Raw genomic sequence first — 19,528 nt, forward strand, 5'->3', positions numbered from 1 at the left:
GAAAGAAGAAGAAGGAGGAGCGATTAACTATAGGGAACCCCCCCCGGAGGGGCAAACTACAGCAGGTCGGCAACGGAGGCCAGGCCAAGTGTCCCACCGTCGCCACAGGGGCAATCAGGTGCGAACAAACCGCCCGGAGCTACCCGAAAGGCCCCGAGAACCGCGGCGGTCGCGATTAAATGCAGAGGGGAGAGCGCCCCCTACGCAGAAATTCTGCAATTTGCCCGCAGCAAGATCCAACTGGAAGAGCTGGACATAGGAGGGACCAGGGTTCGGCGAGCAGCCAATGGCGGGGTGCTCATAGAAATACCCGGACCCGAGAACGTGAAGAAGGCGGACGCCCTGGCGGAGTGACTCTCCAAGGTAATCGGGGAAAAATACGGCGACGCGGTCCAGGTGACGCGACCGTCAACCAAGGGGGAGCTGAGGGTACAAGGGCTGGACGACTCGGTGACGACAGAGGAGCTGGCCCGCACCCTAGCGGAGCAGGGAGGATGCGGCTCACAGGAGATCCGAGTAGGCCCTCCTCGGAGAACGGCTAGCGGGCTCTTCAGCGCCTGGGTGCAGTGCCCTCTAAGGGCAGCCACAACCGTAGCGGCAAAGGGGAAGATCAAAATAGGATGGAACATAGCCAGGGTCGAGCTACTGGAGGCGCGGCCCCGTCAATGCTATAGGTGCTGGGGCTTTGGCCACATAGGCACCGCGTGCAACGCACCGGCAACGCGCGGGCGCGCGTGTTTCAGGTGTGGCAGCGAGGGACACCAGGCGAGAAGTTGCACATCTGCCCCGAAATGCGCGGTGTGCGACAGCAAAGGGAAGAACAGCGCCCACAGGATGGGATCGGGACGCTGCGCGTCGGTCAGTGAACGGGGTCGGGGGCCCATAGCCAGGGACACCGTAGATGGCCAGGTTCTTCCTGCAGAGCAACCTGAACCATAGCCGGGGGGCCCAGGACCTGCTGAGCCAGTTTGCGTTAGAAGAGGGGGTGGACGTGTGTCTCATATCCGAGCCACACTCCATCCCGGGCGCAGACAACTGGCTGGGCAGCGAGGACGGCCTTGCGGCCATATGCTGGAGGACGGAGGCCGATGCACCATGGTGCTCCCTACTGGAGAGGGGAAGGGGGTATGTAGCGGCCAGATGCGGAAACATAGCAGTCGTGTCTGTCTACATATCCCCCAACGTCCCCATGCAAGCTTTCAAGACATTTATGGACGACCTGGCGCGGGTGGTCCGGTCAGCAGGCGATGGCGGCAGGGGAGTACTGGTGGGCGGCGACTTCAACGCCCGCTCGCCGGCATGGGACCCAGCGGGGAGCAACCGCAGGGGGAAGCTCTTGGAGAGATGGGCGGCGTCTTGCGGAGTAAGCCTGCACAACGATGGGAGCACGGCAACGTGTGTCAGGGTGCAGGGCTCATCAGTTGTCGACCTGACGTGGTCAACGCCGAGCCTGACGCCGACGGTGCAGCAATGGCGGGTCCTCACGGAGAGGGAGACGCTTTCGGACCACCTTTACATAACGTACGAGATACGGGGCCCCCGGCGCGTAAAATCTGGGGACGGGGGTGGACACGCACGGTGGAACTGGCGCAAATTCAACGCAGAATGCTTTCGGGAATCCCTAGACACTTGTCTGGCATGGGGACCAACGGGAGAGGACCAGACCACGTCAGCCGGCTTCGCTGCATGGGTGGAGAGGACCATGACGCAGGCCTGCGACGCGGCCGCTCCCAGAGCTCGAACCAAGAGCTACAGGAGGACCACGTACTGGTGGAGCGAGGACCTGGCCGAACAACGCAGGCGCTGCGTGGCAGCAAGGAGGCGCCTCACCAGGGACAGGAGAGCAGCCAGCGGCCCCCACCACGACATAGAGGCCGAATACCGGGCCAGTAAGCGGAGGCTGCGGGACAGCATTAAAGCAGCGAAGGCCAAGGCCTGGGAAGACCTCGTGGGCTCCGTGGAATCGGACCCATGGGGCATACCCTACAAGCTGGTGCTGGGCAGGCTACGCACCGCCTCGAGGGGGCTGACGGAAACCCTCGACAGCGAAAGTCTGGGGAGGCTCCTCACAGCGCTATTCCCAAGAGGAGAGGGCAGCGAGCCGGTGAGCCAGGAAGACCGGAGCTGGAACGAGGGATGGGCTGTCACGGTCGAGGAAGTACGGTCCGCGATCAAGAAGGGGAGCGGGCGAAACACCGCCCCGGGACCAGACGGCGTTAGAGGAGCCGCGTGGGCGGAAGTCCCCGAGGGGATGACTACGCTGCTCGCACGGACGTTTACGGTGTGTCTACGGGAGGGGCACGTCCCACGATCCTGGAAGAGGGCCCGCCTAGTGCTTATCCCCAAAGGAGGCACGTCCGGCGGATCTTTTCCAAAGGTCAGGCCTATATGCCTTTTGGGCGAACTGGGGAAAGCCTTCGAAAGGGTTCTGGTCTCTCGACTGGGGAACTGGATGGAGGAGAACCCTCGGGCCCGGCTGTCGGACGAGCAATATGGCTTCCGGAAAGGGCGGTCAACAATCGACGCGCTAATCAGGGTGCGCGAGTTCGTCGAGGGCGCTACAAGGATGGGAGGCTGCGCGGTGGCTGTATCTTTGGATATAGCCAACGCGTTCAATAGCCTCCCATGGCCAGTCATCATGAACGCACTCGTGACGAAGGGGGTACCCGCGTACATGCGGGAAATTATTAACAATTATCTTTCCCACAGGTACGTCGAGTACGCAACGGAGGGCGGGGGACTGAGCAGCCTGGCGGTGACAGCCGGAGTTCCACAAGGGTCTGTTCTAGGTCCTCTGCTGTGGATCCTGTCGTTCGACGAAGTCTTGCGGGTTGGAGCGAGGCCGGACACCGCAGTGGTTTGCTACGCGGACGACACCCTGGTCCTGAGCTCCGCGGCGGACCCAGCATCAGCGGTGGCGCTGGCCAACGTAATGGTGGCGAGGGTATGCCGGTGCATATCGGGCCTTGGGCTGAAGATATCGGCCAACAAGACGGAGGCGGTCCTCTTCGGCCGCGCAGGAAAAGGGACGGTAGGACACATCCCGGACTTGAGGGTGGGTTCGGAGAGGATCCCACTGGCGGGGTCCATGAAGTACCTCGGGATATGGCTGGACCCCGGTCTCACATTCCGGGAGCATTTCGCGGCCATGGAGGCGAAGATCAGGGGCATCACGAGGGCCTTATCGCGACTGATGCCGAACCTCAGGGGGCCGTCGGAGGCGAAGCGGCGACTGTACGCCGGGACCCTGTTCGTGGCCATCCTGTATGGGGGGACGTGGCGCAAAGGTCAAAACCCATTCAACGAGCCATGGATAAGCACTAGAGGAGAATCTGTACGAGAGTGGTCGCGGCATACTGGACGGCGTCCTTTGTGTCCGTCACACTGCTGGCCCGAACGACGCCGCTACACCTGGTGGCTGATGCCTATCACCGAGCATACGGCTGGATGCGGGAGGCGCGAGCGACGACGGGATCCTGCTCTGCTGATGAAGCAAAGATTGTCAGGGCGAGAGAACTCCTCGCTGCCCGCGAACGTTGGAGGAGGTCCCTGGAGGGTCCCGACCTTCCCAGTGGGAGGTTAAGAGCGGCGATCGCAGATAAGTGGGATAGGTGGCACGGCAGGGGGCACGGAATGCTGACCTTCCGATTAACCCAGGTGCTGACGGGCCACGGTTGTTTCGCCGACTTCCTGCACAGGATAGGGAGGGCGAAACGGCCGGACTGCCAGCACTGTGGGGGGGCCGCGGACACGTCAAGCCACACGGTGGAAACGTGCTCAGCGTGGGCGGTGGATAGGGCAGCCCTGCGGGCGGCCGTTGGGGGGGACCTGACCCTGGCCGGGTTGGTACGGGCAATGACGAGCTCAAGGGAGGGATGGGCGGCGGTGGCCCGCTTCGCGGAACGGATGATCGCCGCGAAAGAACTGGAGGAGAGACCGCGGCAGCAGGCCCCGCAGCGCGGAGCAAATGGGACCCGGTAGCGCAGGCTACACGGGCCGAACGGATAGTTCGGACATGTGGGGACCCGAACGGGTTGGCGGGGTGGGGTGCCGGCCGAGCTCCGCTCCGTCCCTTGGGGCGGGCCGTGGGAGGCGCGGAGAGGCATAGGTGGTGCCAGAGTAGGGCAGAGTGGGACGCAGTAGGCTCTCGGTTAGGGCTAGGGCCTCTCCGCTCAATACCTCCTCTTCATCATCGGCCCTAACCCCCTGGGACGGCGACTGGAGTGCGACGCCGCGCAGTCTTGCCCCGACCTCTGCGAGGGTAGCCCTGGTTCTAGAGGACGCAGAGTGGGAATCGCCCTCGGCACTGGGCGGTTTCGCCTCACGAAGCGCCAGCCACAGCGCGGTTAGGAGGAGGTTACCCACGAGGAAGAGAGCCATGATAGCTAGTGGGAGGGGGGAAGGGGAAGCGCAAGCCCCAACAGGCAGGGCACGCAACCGCGTATTAGTGCCGGGGGGCTCCCTGAAGATATGCCTCGAGCGGTTCCGGGGAGTCCCCTATCCGCACCAGGATGGCCGCTGGTTTTTTAGTGGGTGCGAGTCCCACACTACCCCGAGGGTCCTTGCGCGGAGCCTCGGGGTGTGCATAAGGCATTTTTCCAGCGATAATAAAAAAAAAAAAAGGTTAGGTTAGGTCGGTAACACACTGACTACATGTCCCGTCATCTCGTGCAGCCAGATCGTGGGTAGAAGTTACCACCTCTCCGACTCTCTACCCACAGCGCACACAATCACAACTAGTGTGTCCGTGAACAGGCGGTGCCGACGCTACTCGAAAATAGTCGAGAACGGCCGAAGATCGCTTCTCCTCACGCGTTAATATTCTCCCGTCGACCGGCCCGCATGTGTACTAACACATCTAAGCTTAGCACGTGCGTGAGTAGCCAAGCCAAAAGCGAGGCTTGGAAAAAAATGAAACTAGCGCGAAGCCTGAGAAACTCGCATATGACGTCACGCGACGAATTTTTTTTTTATGTTTTCAGGTTTTCTGCAGCAAAATAATTTATAATTAAATAATTTTAAGCATGAATATTAACAATTAATAATTATTATTATGGTAATTAAAAAGCCTTAAGCGCAACTTAAATATAAGATTACTTGATAATGTTTAAACTGGTCCCGATGGACGAGTGGTTAAATTTTTGGCTTACATGCACTAAGTCCCGAGTTCAAATCCCGGAACATTACCTTTTTTTTTTTTTTTATTTTTTAAAAAATTTTTTTTTTGTGGCGTGGGCGTAATGTCCCGTGCTCAAAAATCATAATGTTTTTGTATCTCTTTCCACGTGACCCATGAGGTAAGATACCATGGTGCGCATTTTTTTTTAAGTGGTATCCCCACCGTAGATCTAATCCACCACAAAACCAAAAGAAACAAAATTAAAAGAATATATCGATTGCACAATATCTACAGCAAGACTAGAAAATTTTCTAAATAAATAGAGCATTGCTCACAGCCACAAAATTGGACTTTCAAAAAGTTAACCTATTCTTAAATTTAATAAACATCCCAGTGTTCATCTGGGTTGTAAGCTTGCAATCGTATCGTTTCTTGTGGTTTTGTCCCTACCCGTGAATATAAATTAACCGCGTTCATTTTCGAAATGTGTTCCCTATCGATATTTACAGTGATCGCACTACCCCCCCTTGCCCTCAATGACATTTTTCACGACGCATAGTGAATTTAATGTATTCGCGTGAAGAGCATTTCTTTTCTTTGTTTTTACATCTGGAATAAGTGAGAACGCTCTTTCAGCAGCTGCATTTGAATGAGGTAATGCTCTCACTATACCCAGAAGTAATCGCAAATTTTCATAGCGAAAACATCCATCAGAATTTGTAACAGTGCAAATTGCCATCCACGTTTCGTCAAATGACAATTTGCTCCATTCTTCCTTCTGAAGTTTGTTTTCGCTGTACAACAGTTGCCATTCGCGGACAACACTGCTCTCGTCAACAATACGTCATCGGCGACAAACGTTTGCCACGCAGGCGTTTGTTGTTTGACGATCCGGGTGGAATAACGCGGGAATTTTCGCGAATACCGTTACATTTTTTAAAAAGAAATCATCGAACGGAAGTCTTTTTACAAGCTGGGTCGCCGCAGTTACGTAAAATTGAAGGCATTTTTCACGGAATATGTCAATTTCTGCCTTTGGAAGTCCTACAGCTACTCGCTCATCTAAATATTCTTGGCAATCATGACCAACATCAATTTCACTTAAATTACGCTGATTTACGTGATTTTGGAAATCAATGCTGCGAGCATTGCCATTGAATATTTGTGGCTGCAACAAAGCAGGTTTTAAAAATTTTTGCAGGACATCCAGAAGCATTCTCTTTGAATAAGCTTGCAAGCAGTGAACTAATGTCTCTTCACTTTGAAAAAAAGCGTTTACCTTGTTAAATGATTCTAAAGAAAATTGCAAAAAAAGCATGTATGCCTTTGTAAAAGGCATTTTTAGAATTTCGAGGAGTTCTCCTGCTTGCTTACATTTTTCAAATGACATTTCTGTCAAAAAAGCCATCAATGTGTCCCAATTTTTCAAAATTTTAACGATCACGGAATGACGCGACAGCCATCTTGTTTCGGCATAACGGGTGATTTTAGACGGACGATCGGAAAAACTTTTTTGAAATTCACGAAAGATGGCTGTTCTTTTAGGACTCGCATTCAAAAACGACGCAATGTTTTTAATGAAAGAATTAATTTCCTCCGGAATCACGGCATAAGCAGCACTTGCGCTTAATGCGAGGGAATGGCAGATGCATGGTATCGTAACGAGTTGAGGGATTTGTTCCGATAACAATTTACGAACCGATAAATGCTCGCCCATCATCACCGACGCGTTATCGCTCGCGTAGCCAATTATGTTGGACAGTGGAATCTGTTTTTTACAAAATTCATTTTTCAACGATTTGAAAAGCTCATTGGCTGAGCAGTCAGCTGCATCTAAATGAATTAATTGTAATAATTCAGTTTTCACAGCCAACGTATTTGGCTCAACGTACCGGACCATTACTGCCATCCATTTGTCGTTTGTGCAATCTGAAGTTTCGTCCAGATGCACAGAAAAACGATTTTCGCGTAAAATTTCGACAATTCGCTCGGTTTCAACTACGCCAACAACTTTATCAATGAGTTTTGTGGCTTTCGTTTTACCGACTTTCATGGCCTGTAGCACAGCAGGCTCTTTCCCTATCGTTTTAAATAATTTCAACATTTCCGAAGCGGCCGACATGGAAATGTTGTTCTCTGCAAGAAAAGTCGCGAAACGAACTTCAGCAATTTGTACTCTTTCTTTGAATTCAAAATCAGCATCATTATCAACTGAAAATGATTCAAGACCAGCAGTACAAGTTGCTTCTGAAACAGATGCTGAAGGCATCGTGTTTTGAAAATCTGCAACTCTTTTAGCCATCAAGGGCATATTTTTAACATGCCCTGCAGACTTAGAATGTCGCAGAATTTCACTACGCCCGCATGAAAACGTGTTTTTGCACGCAATGCAAAAAAGTTTTGCGCGATCCGAAGGGATTTCCCGAACCCATAACCGCCATTCTGGGTAGTCATCGTACCATTGATGCTGAAAATTTTTTGCCGATTTCGGCTTTTTTTCTACTGGCTCATCCATGAGCCCAAAAAAATATGAAATTATTTGAAAAAAGAAATAAAAGTAACGTAAACAAGACGAAAGTTACTGAAAAAGCATCAAAAATACGATTTCTATAGAAGAAAATCACGAATCCCGATCAATTAATAATTTTAGTAATAATAATAATTATTATTATTATTATTTATTATTATTATTATTATTAATTAACGCTTTTTAATCACCATAATAATAATTATTAATTATTAATATTCATGCTTAAAATTATTTAATTATAAATTATTTTGCTGCAAAAAACCTGAAAACATAAAAAAAAAATTCGTCGCGTAACGTCATATGCGAGTTTCTCAGGCTTCGCGCTAGTTTCATTTTTTTCCAAGCCTCGCTTTTGGCTTGGCTACTCACGCACGTGCTCAACTTAGATGTGTTAGTACACATGCTGGCCGGTCGACGGGCGAATATTAACGCGTGAGGAGAAGCGATCTTCGGCCGCTCTCGACTATCTTCGAGTAGCGTCGGCACCGCCTGTTCACGGACACACTAGTTGTGATTGTGTGCGCTGTGGGTAGAGAGTCGGAGAGGTGGTAACTTCTACCCACGATCTGGCTGCACTGCGGCGCCATCCTGCATGCTAGTCAGCCATCCTGCATGCTAGTCAGCCATCTTGCATGTCAGTCCACCATCTTTCCGGTTGATCCGCAATCTTGCAGTCGGCAACACAGCGACGCTCGGTCGGTAACAAACTGACTACAGGTGAGGCGCGTCCTGCAGCACTCGATCCGATCGGTAACGCAGTTTTGAGCCACAACCCCCCCTTATATAACTACTTACGGACAACTACGATCAGCGGTATTAGCGAAGAAAATAATGAAAAAGGTGATATTTAATACCGCGCAGTACTCCAATGTCAAAAGAACGACGAGTGATGCTGCGCAGCGATATAAGATCGCGCACGCGGTCCACTTACTAAAATTAATTACTCAGAGAGAATTGGTAAAAAAGCTGTTATTAGTTAACCGGAAACCATGTAAAGAAATAGTAATGCTCAGTAGCTGATGTGAGAATTAATAAATTAGCAGGTATCGGTTGTTTCAGAGAATAAGAAATAATTACATTCAAAATAAGCCAATTGACATCAAGCAGTCAAATGTCTTTGCTTCCAATCAAATATAAACGAAACAATATTACAGTACTGTTATACAGCGATATTAGATTTTTAGGGTATTTAAGAAGATAGGGATAACTAAATAAATCAATAATCACTACCAACGGCGTAAGTAAGAGCCAACCAGTCGCGAAGTTACATGCGATAAGAACTAGGAAAGAATAAGATACGAGCCCAAGCGGCTCACGCAGAGCAACTGCGAGAGCGAAAGAGAGAAAAGATTGTTTGCAAGTAATTTCGTGGCTTCACAAAATAGAAAAGGAACCTCACTTACGTGAAAGGAAGATATAAACTGGTACAGAATACTGGAAGATGCGATAATGATAACCGAAACTTAGCTAGCGAAAGAACGCCTGTATATCGTGTAACCTGAACGTAGAGTGTCGAGACGAGCGGTGATCCTGGCGATTTTCGTCGTGCTGCTGTCACGTGATTCTTCCTTAAATTTGCGTTATTCTAATTGGGCTAGCGGGTCGCGTAGATCGGGTCTAGAGAAGGGCGGCGACAATCCCTCGTCGCTTGGTTTCTTCTCCTTCGCTGATAGGTATCGAGGTATAGGTAGATACGTCGAGCGGTCATCGGAGGGGTTTCCATCAGCTGTGCTGTATTGTTGGCGAGAGGGGAAGTCGTACTCCACATGTGTTGCGCTACCGAGGTGTGCGAGAAAATTGGTTTACTGATGTTTTGGACTTATGGCAGGTTATCCTTTACTCCTTTCTTTTCTGGTACTCTCCGTTGTGACTATCTCGTTGGCGCTGCATCACGGCACTCGCTCATCGGAGCCCTCATGCCGGAACGGTCTGGTGGTGATGGTCCTCATCCCGGATCTCCACACTGCATCCACCAGATCAACGTGGTCCGCGTAGTCGAGCGTGACCCATGCCACAGCCCTTCGATAAGACGGTTCTTTAAGATACAACCGTCCTTGTTTCATAGACAACGGATAAGTAGGTGTCGTGGTCGGTTCAGCTCCGGGCTGATAAGAATCGTCGACGGGAGGCTTCTTTGTGTTGTCGACGCACAGCCCTGTACGCCGTCGGCGATGCATCCGAGCGGTAGTAGCGTTATTACATGGTTCGGGTCTTGGTCGATAAGTCTACGTAGTTGGAGGTCCTGGTTGTGCATCACGCACGATCCTTTTCGGAAAATAGGTAGGCATCCATCTGGAGTTATTTCAGCGATATTCGGTAGTCCGTAGTTGGTGGTGGCCGGCTGTTGACCCCATAAGTGACCCTGGTCATGCGGTGTCCAGGTATCTTGAAGCAAAAGTTTCGTAGTCGGTTCTTGTAGAGCGTTACAAAATTAGAAAATACACCAGAATCAGCTTAGTAAGTAAATTTCACTTAAATCCAACTAGTCGTTCTTTTTGGAGTATTTCCCTCAGACGTGTTTTCCTTGTTTTTAGCGATATTCTATAAGCAATAATGTTATGATTTACACGCAATGTTACCTCACAATCAATCTCATCCTTGCAATATTGACAATCAGATGTTTGAAATGTGTTGGGTACATATTCAAAAAATTTTCAACAAACACCTGCTGGACTATCCGTGGCATTATAAGAAATCACAAAATCAAAATTGCCACAACTGCTGATAGTGCATTGGCTCTCATATAAAGGTTTCAATAGATTTAACGTTCTTCGTATAACTCAAATGTTACTCCAATCTCCACGAATTTCATGATAAATTGACAAAGTTCATTTTCGGATTCCTTCATAAAATAATAATAATTGTAATCGTCCAAGGCAGCGGTTACCAGAATACTGGCGATGGAATCAAATGCACATGTATTCCTTATAAAATATACACTACCATCAGTTTCGTATGTCCCGCATGGAGTCCATTTTGCAACAAAAAATTTCGACGCTCGTTCAATGTCTTTGAACGTTGTTTGTGCTCAATCTCTTCTCCTTCTCACCTACCTGGTCATAAATATCACATAACAATATTGGTCATGATTCTCGAATATATGGGTGTAACTTATGGTATAACTGAAAAAGTTTGGAACGCTGTGTCTGCTAATTCGTATCAGCCTTGAGTTTATGTTTGTCCAATGATGACGTCATAACCCTAACTTTGCAATTTTATAATTTTAATAAAGAAGGGTAGGGGAATCAGAAGAAGGGGGTTACTATCAATCATTTGCTACAATCAACTATTGCCCTACAAACGATTTTTTAGTGATACGTAACGGAATTTATTGAAAATATTGAACTTTATACATGATTGTCGGCTAGATACGTGTAGAATTTTTTAATATTTTATTTGAAAAAATTGGTTCACTATTAAACAATTCTAAATGTACTAGAATCATGTAGCTGGGTCACTAATTACAGATAAAGTACTGAAATACACCGAACAAGGGTTATTCTATCGCTCTAATCAAACAAACCGAAGGAAAGAGTAATTGTTAGATTAGAGATTTAAATTGGCTTACCTTTGGAAAGTAATCTGAATATGATAAATTGCAGCGCAGATTGGTGAGAGGGTTTAACGGAATGACTGATTTAGATATATTTGTATACTATGATTAATTTGGATTTATTTTGTAGTTTCAAATTTCAAGTAACAAACAACGGAGCTACTATAGTGCTGATTTTAAATTAATATAACAAAATGTAACGGGAAGATCGCTGGAGCTTAGACAGAGTAACTTCGCAGGAAAAATTTGAATGCAGAAGGCAAAAGGATTTCACCGCGAGATTGTAGCGAGGACAAGACAACGAATCTTGTGGTAGAAACCAAAAGGACGATTCGATGATCGGTCGCCGTTTTTATGGAGATCAGTAGCTGCGCAAACCGATCCCCCTCTTCAATTCTTTGTCAAACTACTGCGCACCTTCCCCCTTATTCTAGGAATTAACACTAGGGTACGATATGCTCGTCGCATGTTCGCCCATGATCTTTGCTCTTACCTATTACTATATTGAGAGCTTTCTATGTTTGGTATAACACCGTGGTGGTGTGGTAGTGTCGAGTTGCGCGCCACTATCCATGCGAGCTGTGGTGCCGAGCGCAGCAAGCCCCCCTGGCTACCTCACTTCCACCCCCCTTTTTCAGGCGTTAGGACATGGTTCGGTTTTAGCTGCTACTTCCTAATATAGCGATTATAGTGCAGGTGTGCTTCAGGTGACCCGTGTTTCGTAGTGGTATCATATATCGTGAAAGTTAGTGCCGTGTGCACTCTCGAGGTCACGTTGCGCTGAGTTCTAGTCGTAATTTACTTCTTAAATGTTCTTACTATCCTGTTCGTTACAAAGTCAATATATTAAGATTACCATAGCGGTTACTTGTTACTTGGTTAGCTTTACAGCGTGTAAATATATAGAATTGCATATATGTTATAATCAATCACTGTCAGTATCCATCTGGAGTGCAATAGTGATTATTTATGGGACATAGTTGTTATTTATTGAATAGCAAAGCTAATACTAGGATCGCAGCGCTGTGGATATTCTTAGGTGCTCGTATTGTAACTATCTTAACAGAGTTAGGATATTTAAAGATTTGATAGTTCATAGTTTTAGAATAGGTTTACGTATGTGCTTTCGTATAATTCCCTTCGGTAATTGTCAACTCCTATATGGATATAGATCGGCTTGAGAGGTATTGGAGCGTTGTTCTTATGTTTGTTGGTTGCCTGTTACTGGGCTTTGCCACGTATACATCTTTGAGTTTATTCTTTGGTGGTCGTGCAATACTTGTAAAGAGCTACGGATATGTTTTCTTACGTTTCACCTCAAAACTGGTATAAGCTTTGTTCATTTTAAAGGGTTGATTGTTATTGTATTCATACATTAATTGTAATTCTGTTTGGAATAATGTTTGTCAGGTTATTTCGCCTTACAGAATCATCCCGTGAGTTGATTTACCTACAATCCTTTTGTCATTAAGCTTCCTAATATGTGCTCCAGGTGAGGTTCTGTATGGCTCCACATTGGAGATCTGCATTACCTCCAAAATATTTGTGCACGTTGCCTACCATACAGCGTTACGAAAAAAGTCTATAATTCATGTTAGATAATTAGTATTTACGGTTTTGAAGGTTCCGCAGTCACTGGTTTTATGGATCATTGCAGCAGTGCATCTAGCTTTAGATTATGTCGGTTATACATGCATCAGTGGTTTTACCACGGTCTTACATACAGGTCTGGAAACTCTGGTGGTGGGGGTGACTCACTTCTTTAGTCCACTTTCGATAATTCTTAGATTGGTCGCAAGGGTCGCTGTAACCTAGTAGGTGTCAATCCAAGAAATCATTATTCCCGCGGTATTCTAAGGTTAAATTCGACGGTCATGGGTTATGTTACGTTTATTGAGACTGAGTTTGTTTCGCGCTCGGCCGACTATGATGCTGTAGGTTTCTCTGTGCTGCCAACATAACAAGTCTAGTGTAAAAAATTAGCCGTCTCAGATTCATTGTCCCCAAGTGTACGTTCCAGTCGGATGCCTAGAGCATATACATATATACAGTATGGAGGCAGCCTGGTGGCAGAAAAAGTTTCCCCGAGCCGGTGAAAGAGAGAGACATAGTAAGACGAGTATTCCTCTCTTTCTATGGCAAGAGCGTACGTACAGGTACGTATCGTAATTGAGTGTTCCAAGCACTGCGGCGATATTGTAATCCGAATGACATGTGATACATGCATATGCCCTAGTAGTGGGTCAGGTTATTGAAAGAAGACAATAATATCAATTTAGCGTATTTTTAAACAGAGTGATCTAACCTATAAATGTGTAACGGATATATCCGCTGCAAAGATAAGTAAAATATTGAATCGTAAATATCGTAATACTTACAAGTAATTAAAATGTATATAAAAATACATATATGTAGCAGTATATATTTTAACATATACTGTAAAAACTAATATGACCTTCTTTGACATCTTACTCAAGCTTGCACATGGAAACACAACATTTCCCTGTAATGATTTCATTAATTAGGTATCGAAATCTGCTATAACGCGAAAATCTAGCCCAATACTTAAATAAGCTTAGAAGGTATGTTGATATGTTCAAGGGTGCGTTCCACTAAACGTTCACAACGATCACGCTCACGACCACAGTTTTTCCCGTTCCACTTGCCTGCGAGCGTTACTGTCATAAACCCAAGTGGAATAGATTATGGTTCGTTTTGAGCACGGAGTATAGATACAAGGAGTCTGAACGGTATCGGGGTTTTCATAGTATTAATGTACGCAATAATAAACCTAAATCATAGTTCTCTTTTCTGCCACTGGCTGCGCAAGTACTCAGGACGTACCGTTGTTATTATTATTATTACACGTAAACATACACCATATACTAGCTCGCGAATGTTAAAATTAATTAAATTAAATATAAAATAAAAATTTATCTATTTAAAATTAATTTTAAGAAAACAATGGGTAGGTGTTGTGCTGTTCATGGTTGCCTTAGTGGCCGAAAGGCAAGTGAGAATGTAGAGAAAGTAGCTTTATTCAAAGCACCAAAAGTGAGTAACCTCAAAATAATATTGAAAATTTGTGTTATTAACAAATAATTCTAAAATTTATGTAGTTTTCTAATATTTGAAAAATATTTTTATTTATGTGCTTAAATATAAAAATATACATTACTTTTAAGGATGTTGAATTGCGTAGTAAATGGAGCTCAGCTTTGGGACAAGAATTAAAAGCTAGCAGTTTTATTTGCGAATTACACTTTATCCAGAGAATGTGATTAAAACTGATCCAGAGATTTTAAAAGATGGTAGTGTATATGTGTATGAATACCAGAAAGTTCATTTGAGGAAGAAAGCTGAGCCAAAATCACATACTAATGACGACAATGAAAACAATTGTAGCTTGCTATTAAATAATGATTCTTCAACAATCTCTGATATAAATGACGATACGACAAGAAATATATCAATTTTTGTTGGCTGTGACGAGCATAAAAAAGAATTAACAAAAAAAATAATTAACAATTTCATAATAATGCGGGGGCATTTTCTAGTCAAATGTTTTAATAAAAGTGCTACGGAGAGAAAAGTTAAATGTAAATCCTAAAACTTTGTATTTAATTCCACATTTCTCAGAATATTTTTTTCCAGAGAGGTGTCAATAGCAACAAGACTTCCCGCGTAAGAATTTAAACGAGTGCTTCTTAAAAAGTGGCGCACTCTACCGGCAAAAAAATCTGTCCCCTAAATTACGACCATTCGTTCAACATTACGTTCAGACTCCTTGTATCTATACTTCGTGGTTTTGAGCGTGGAGGTAAATAATACAAATGGCGAGCTAGTGAAAAGAAAACAAAATATTGAAGAGGTTAAGTTTTAATCTGTAAGCCTTAAAAATAAACTCAAATAATTATTGATTACACTGCTAATCAGGGTTGTATTTAATTATCTTACGTTCAAATATTATTAAAATGTCTTTGACGGCAACAGTTGGATATTTAGTAATGCATCGTAATAATGCTCCAGAAAGTAGTAGTTCATCCAGTTCAGATGAAGAATGGTCTACAATTTTACAAAAATATGTTTGTGAAAAAAGAAAACTTCGACCACGTATTATTGATTACGATAACGTAGTTTATCGTTATTCAGATGATGAATTCAAAAGTCATTTCAGGTAAATGGTTTCCTATCGCATACCTATAACATAGTAAATTAAGAAAATTTATCTTATGTAGGTTTATGTTGTTATTTTTAGACTTTCAAGAAATACATTTAATTATTTACATGACTTAATACGAGAAGATTTAGTTCGACACGTTCCTGGATGCCCTACAATTTCCTCCTATCATCAATTAATGATTGCTATTTGGAAAATGGCTACAACAGATTCTTACAGGTTACATCATTTTAGAAATAAACTACTTAGTCTGATGTAGCACAGTTCAGAAGTATGTTACTAAAATTTGGCCTTTTAATTTTATGGTAGATCCGTCTGCGACAGATTTAACGTAGGACGAGCTACTGCCGTAAGGGCTGTACGTCGAGTTTGTCATGCTTTATTCAGAAGAGCCTCAAGATTTATACAATAGCCTACGGGAGATGGTGCTATTGAAGTAATGCGTGGATTTGAGAGAGCAAGTGGTTTTCCTAAAACAATAGGAGCCATTGATGGGACTCACATTCGTATAAATGCTCCAAAACAAAATCCAGTAGATTATATCAATCGGAAAGGATTCCATTCTGTTCAACTACAGGTATTTAATTACTATTACATTTAAGTATATTAATTTTGGTATATAATTTAATAGATTTACAAGGAGTTAAGTTTGTTTTGTAGCTGGTATGTGACCACAAGGCTCTGATAACCCATTGTTATGCTGGAAATCCAGGATCTGTTCATGATCAAAGAGTTTTTCGTTTGTCAGAAGTTGCAGAGTACTTGAACGATGACAATGCATTTCCTGAAGACAGTCATATTTTAGGTGATTCTGCTTATGAAATACATCAGCACTTACTTACTCCTTATCGAGATAATGGACATTTAAGTGAGAAGCAGAAAAAATATAATTATCGTCAATCAGCTGCTCGAGTTACTGTTGAAAGATGCATCGGATTATTGAAAGGACGAATGAGGAGCTTATTAAATTGTCTACCAATGGCAAGAGTCGATTTAATGGCAGAGTATATTGTTGCATGTTGCGTTATTCATAATATCTGTATTTTACGAGAAGATGAAATAACTATTATCACTATACCCAAACCTAATGACGAAAATAATGGTAATAATTCACGCGAAGTAAGACGTAATGCAGGAATTTTGAAAAGAGATATTATAATGAATTCTTTGTAATAATTATGATGGTTAATTGTCAACTATGTTTCCGTTCGGGATGATAATTCCTTAGCACTTAAAATCATGAGAATGTCATGAAAGTTTCTTTGGCAGTTGAAAATTTTTTCAAAGAAAAAAAAATATTTTCACGGAATATGAAAATTTCAAATTTTCCAAAAAATTTGTTAATACCATAATAATCTTAAGTCAATAACAAAAATTGAACATAAAAATTGCACAAAATTGAATTTTGTAAATATGAAACTTTATTAATTATAATAACATAAAATGTATTTTTTGGTTTTTAATAAAAAAAAATACTAAATAATCGTGAAAAGGTTATAATCTAGTTTGTACGTAGAATTTGATGGTTTAAAACTTTTTTTTCAATTGAATTTAAAAATATTAAAACTTATTATTAAGGAATTATTATAACATTAAATGTACTTTTTGGTTTTTAATAAAAAAAAATACTAAATAATAGTACAAAGGATATAATCTAGTTTGTACGTATAATTTAATGCTTTAAAATTTTTTTTTTTCAATAAAATTTAAAAATATTGAAACTTATTTATAGCTAATTTTTCTAGAACGTTGAGAAATTTTTCATCCATTTCCATTCGCTCTTTGTGTCTTTTATTTTTCTGTGCTTCGTGTTCTTCTTTTTGCTTCAGTCTTTTTCCTAATAAAGTGGCAACTGGTGTCTTCTTTGATTCTGAAATGAAATTCCATTTTTTACAATATTTTATTGAAACAAAGCTTTCAGACGGAATTAACCTACTTATTGAACATCCACTATCAGATCCTCCCATACTATCATTAGTTTCTAATGATTTTTTTGATAAACCCGTAGAAGATGCAACGGCAACTGGATCACACCAAGCTTTTTTGGAAAAAATCTCTTCCATTATCTAATAACAGTTAATGATACATTACGACGATTGGAAAGAAATAATGTCTGTATTATTATTAAAAAATTCGCTACATTTTAAAGCTAAGAATACTATTAAAGAATTTATACGAACATCAAAAAACTGCCAAGTCCTTCTGTCATTTCCTGATTTATTATTATGATCTTTAATAGATTTGTAAGTTTTTTTTAAGCTTCGTAGCTTTGAAGAACATTGTGGTCCAGTTACATCATGTCCTTTTACCTTCAATTCTTTGGCAACTTTTTCCCAAATTTTCTTTTGGGATATTTTTCCACTATAAAAATCTTTTTCCAATGCTCTATAAGACTCTAATAATAACAAAACACAAGGCGTGCTCCACCTATACAAAGAAGCTGAAATATAAACAAATGCAATTACAAAGTTAATTAACTCCGTTACATACTACATGTAATAATGAAGATAATTATACAATTGATCATTGTTTATGAATACCTTCGCTTTCTTGAGTTTCAGAGTTGGAATAAACAGTATCTTCTGTAGTGAGGAATTCTTGATCAATAAATTGATCTGTGTCAGCCTCAGAAAATTGAAGATTTTCATCAGTAAGATCAACAGACGTTGATGCTTGTGGTTGTTCGTTTAAAGCTTTATTCAAAAGTCGTGTCGCAAATTCTGCATCTATAATAGACAAAATTTTCATGAGTGAATGTTTGTAATATTTGTCATAGTTTTTTAAATAAAAAAAATCACAAAATTTCTAAACATCAGCTCACTTAGTTTTCATTCATAAAGATAGGTTATGTTATTGGGAATTAAGGAAAAATGAATATATTTGTATTCATTATAAGCTGTAATTAACTTTTTTAGAATTTTTTCATATAATTATATATATCTGTAGATGCACGTTGAGCATCTGCTGCAGAAACATCCACATCTACTAAAATATCTTTTTCCGCATTATATAGTGTCAATGTCACGGTCGCCATTTTTGTGACTTTTAGTTTTGAAAGTGCCGCTGACTTTTTCAACGCTCACTCCCACTGAGACATACTGATAAATATCGAAATCAGCAAAATATTATCAAATAAGTGATATTTCCATTGTAACAGTGAAGTGAAAATTTGAAAATAATAACGAGTTGAAACTCCAGTAGTATGTAGCAATATAATATTAATAAATACACAATGAAAACCACTACCTTTTACGAATAAAGGTTTTTATTATTCTACTTGATAGTTGTTGTTTTATTAGAAAAATTGGTGGCTGTAAATTTACTAATACGCAGATAACATGAATAATATTATCGATGCAAAAGAACAAATTTTCTGGAATTTTATACAAAATTTGATATATTTTAAGTCGTTGCATAATTCTTTCTACATGAATTCGAACTCTTGCGATGTTGTAAGTCAGATCTGTTTCTTCTTTCGAAAATTCTGATTTTTTTTCCAAAAATGGTGGCATAATTAAAAATACTCGTTTACCACTTGCATCAATGATAGATCTGATTTGAGAAAAACCTTTATCTGCTAAAACCACATCACCATCTTCCAATAAATCTACGAAATTCGATTCAATAGTTAATTGGGAATCACCTTTTCTACCGCCAGCAACTTTCGATTTGAAACAGATGAACCCAGATGGTGTGATTCCAATCAGTATTTTTGCTGTAAAACCTTTCTTATAATGAGAGTAACAGTAAATACGGTCGTCAACACTTGACGGAACATCTATCTTGAATTCAGTGCAGTCTATGATAACCCGAGTATTAGAGTACTGAGGTTTAAAACATTCCGGCATAGTCTTCTGTACGGCAGCTCTACTTGGCCAAAACACTAAATTTGCAGTTGACGAACTCAAATATTGTAAAGTTGAAAAGAATATCTTGGAGATAGTTGACCGATGTAAACCAAAGAAAATTGCTATGGCTGAAAATGTGAGGCCAGTTTTTATTTTCACTAAAAAAATTGAAAGCCTCTGTTTTCTTGTTATTGTAGATCTTTCCGATGGGTTTTCAGTTTTAGATAATAAAAAATTAAAGTTCTGGAAGTTCACTCCAGCAATATCTAATAAATCTTCATTGGTCTTAATAGATGGA

General features: G+C 42.7%; 2 protein-coding genes and 1 long non-coding RNA gene across 6 annotated transcripts; 2 read left to right on the forward strand and 1 right to left on the reverse strand.

Annotated features, from left to right (window-relative positions):
* Positions 1 to 3,633: 3,633 nt before the first annotated feature.
* Positions 3,634 to 3,981, forward strand: LOC107221282. Its single transcript, XM_015660220.2, has one exon. It carries the CDS (start codon positions 3,634 to 3,636, stop codon positions 3,979 to 3,981), a length of 348 nt encoding a protein of 115 aa, XP_015515706.2.
* An 11,042-nt stretch (positions 3,982 to 15,023) lies between these two features.
* On the forward strand, positions 15,024 to 16,816 carry LOC124292803. Its single transcript, XR_006902726.1, has 4 exons — positions 15,024 to 15,379; positions 15,461 to 15,601; positions 15,692 to 15,959; positions 16,043 to 16,816. It is a non-coding gene; the product is annotated as an uncharacterized LOC124292803 (long non-coding RNA).
* Positions 16,817 to 16,888: 72 nt separating this feature from the next.
* Positions 16,889 to 19,528, reverse strand: LOC124292798. 4 transcript variants are annotated; one of them, XM_046730761.1, is made up of 5 exons: positions 19,026 to 19,528; positions 17,923 to 18,108; positions 17,563 to 17,822; positions 17,319 to 17,448; positions 16,889 to 17,252 (listed from the first exon to the last, which is right to left on the reverse strand). In XM_046730761.1, the coding sequence occupies exons 1-5, from the start codon at positions 19,228 to 19,230 to the stop codon at positions 17,089 to 17,091; spliced, it is 945 nt and encodes a 314-aa protein (XP_046586717.1). In that variant the 5' UTR covers positions 19,231 to 19,528; the 3' UTR covers positions 16,889 to 17,088. The 4 variants fall into 4 exon arrangements, 2 of the variants coding, with proteins under 2 accessions (XP_046586717.1, XP_046586721.1); XR_006902724.1 differs by lacking the exons at positions 17,319 to 17,448; positions 19,026 to 19,528 and adding an exon at positions 18,290 to 18,650 and having other exon boundaries at positions 17,020 to 17,252; XR_006902723.1 differs by lacking the exons at positions 17,319 to 17,448; positions 19,026 to 19,528 and adding an exon at positions 18,204 to 18,647 and having other exon boundaries at positions 17,020 to 17,252.

Source organism: Neodiprion lecontei, chromosome 1 (assembly GCF_021901455.1).
Source record: "Neodiprion lecontei isolate iyNeoLeco1 chromosome 1, iyNeoLeco1.1, whole genome shotgun sequence".
Taxonomy (NCBI): domain Eukaryota; kingdom Metazoa; phylum Arthropoda; class Insecta; order Hymenoptera; family Diprionidae; genus Neodiprion; species Neodiprion lecontei.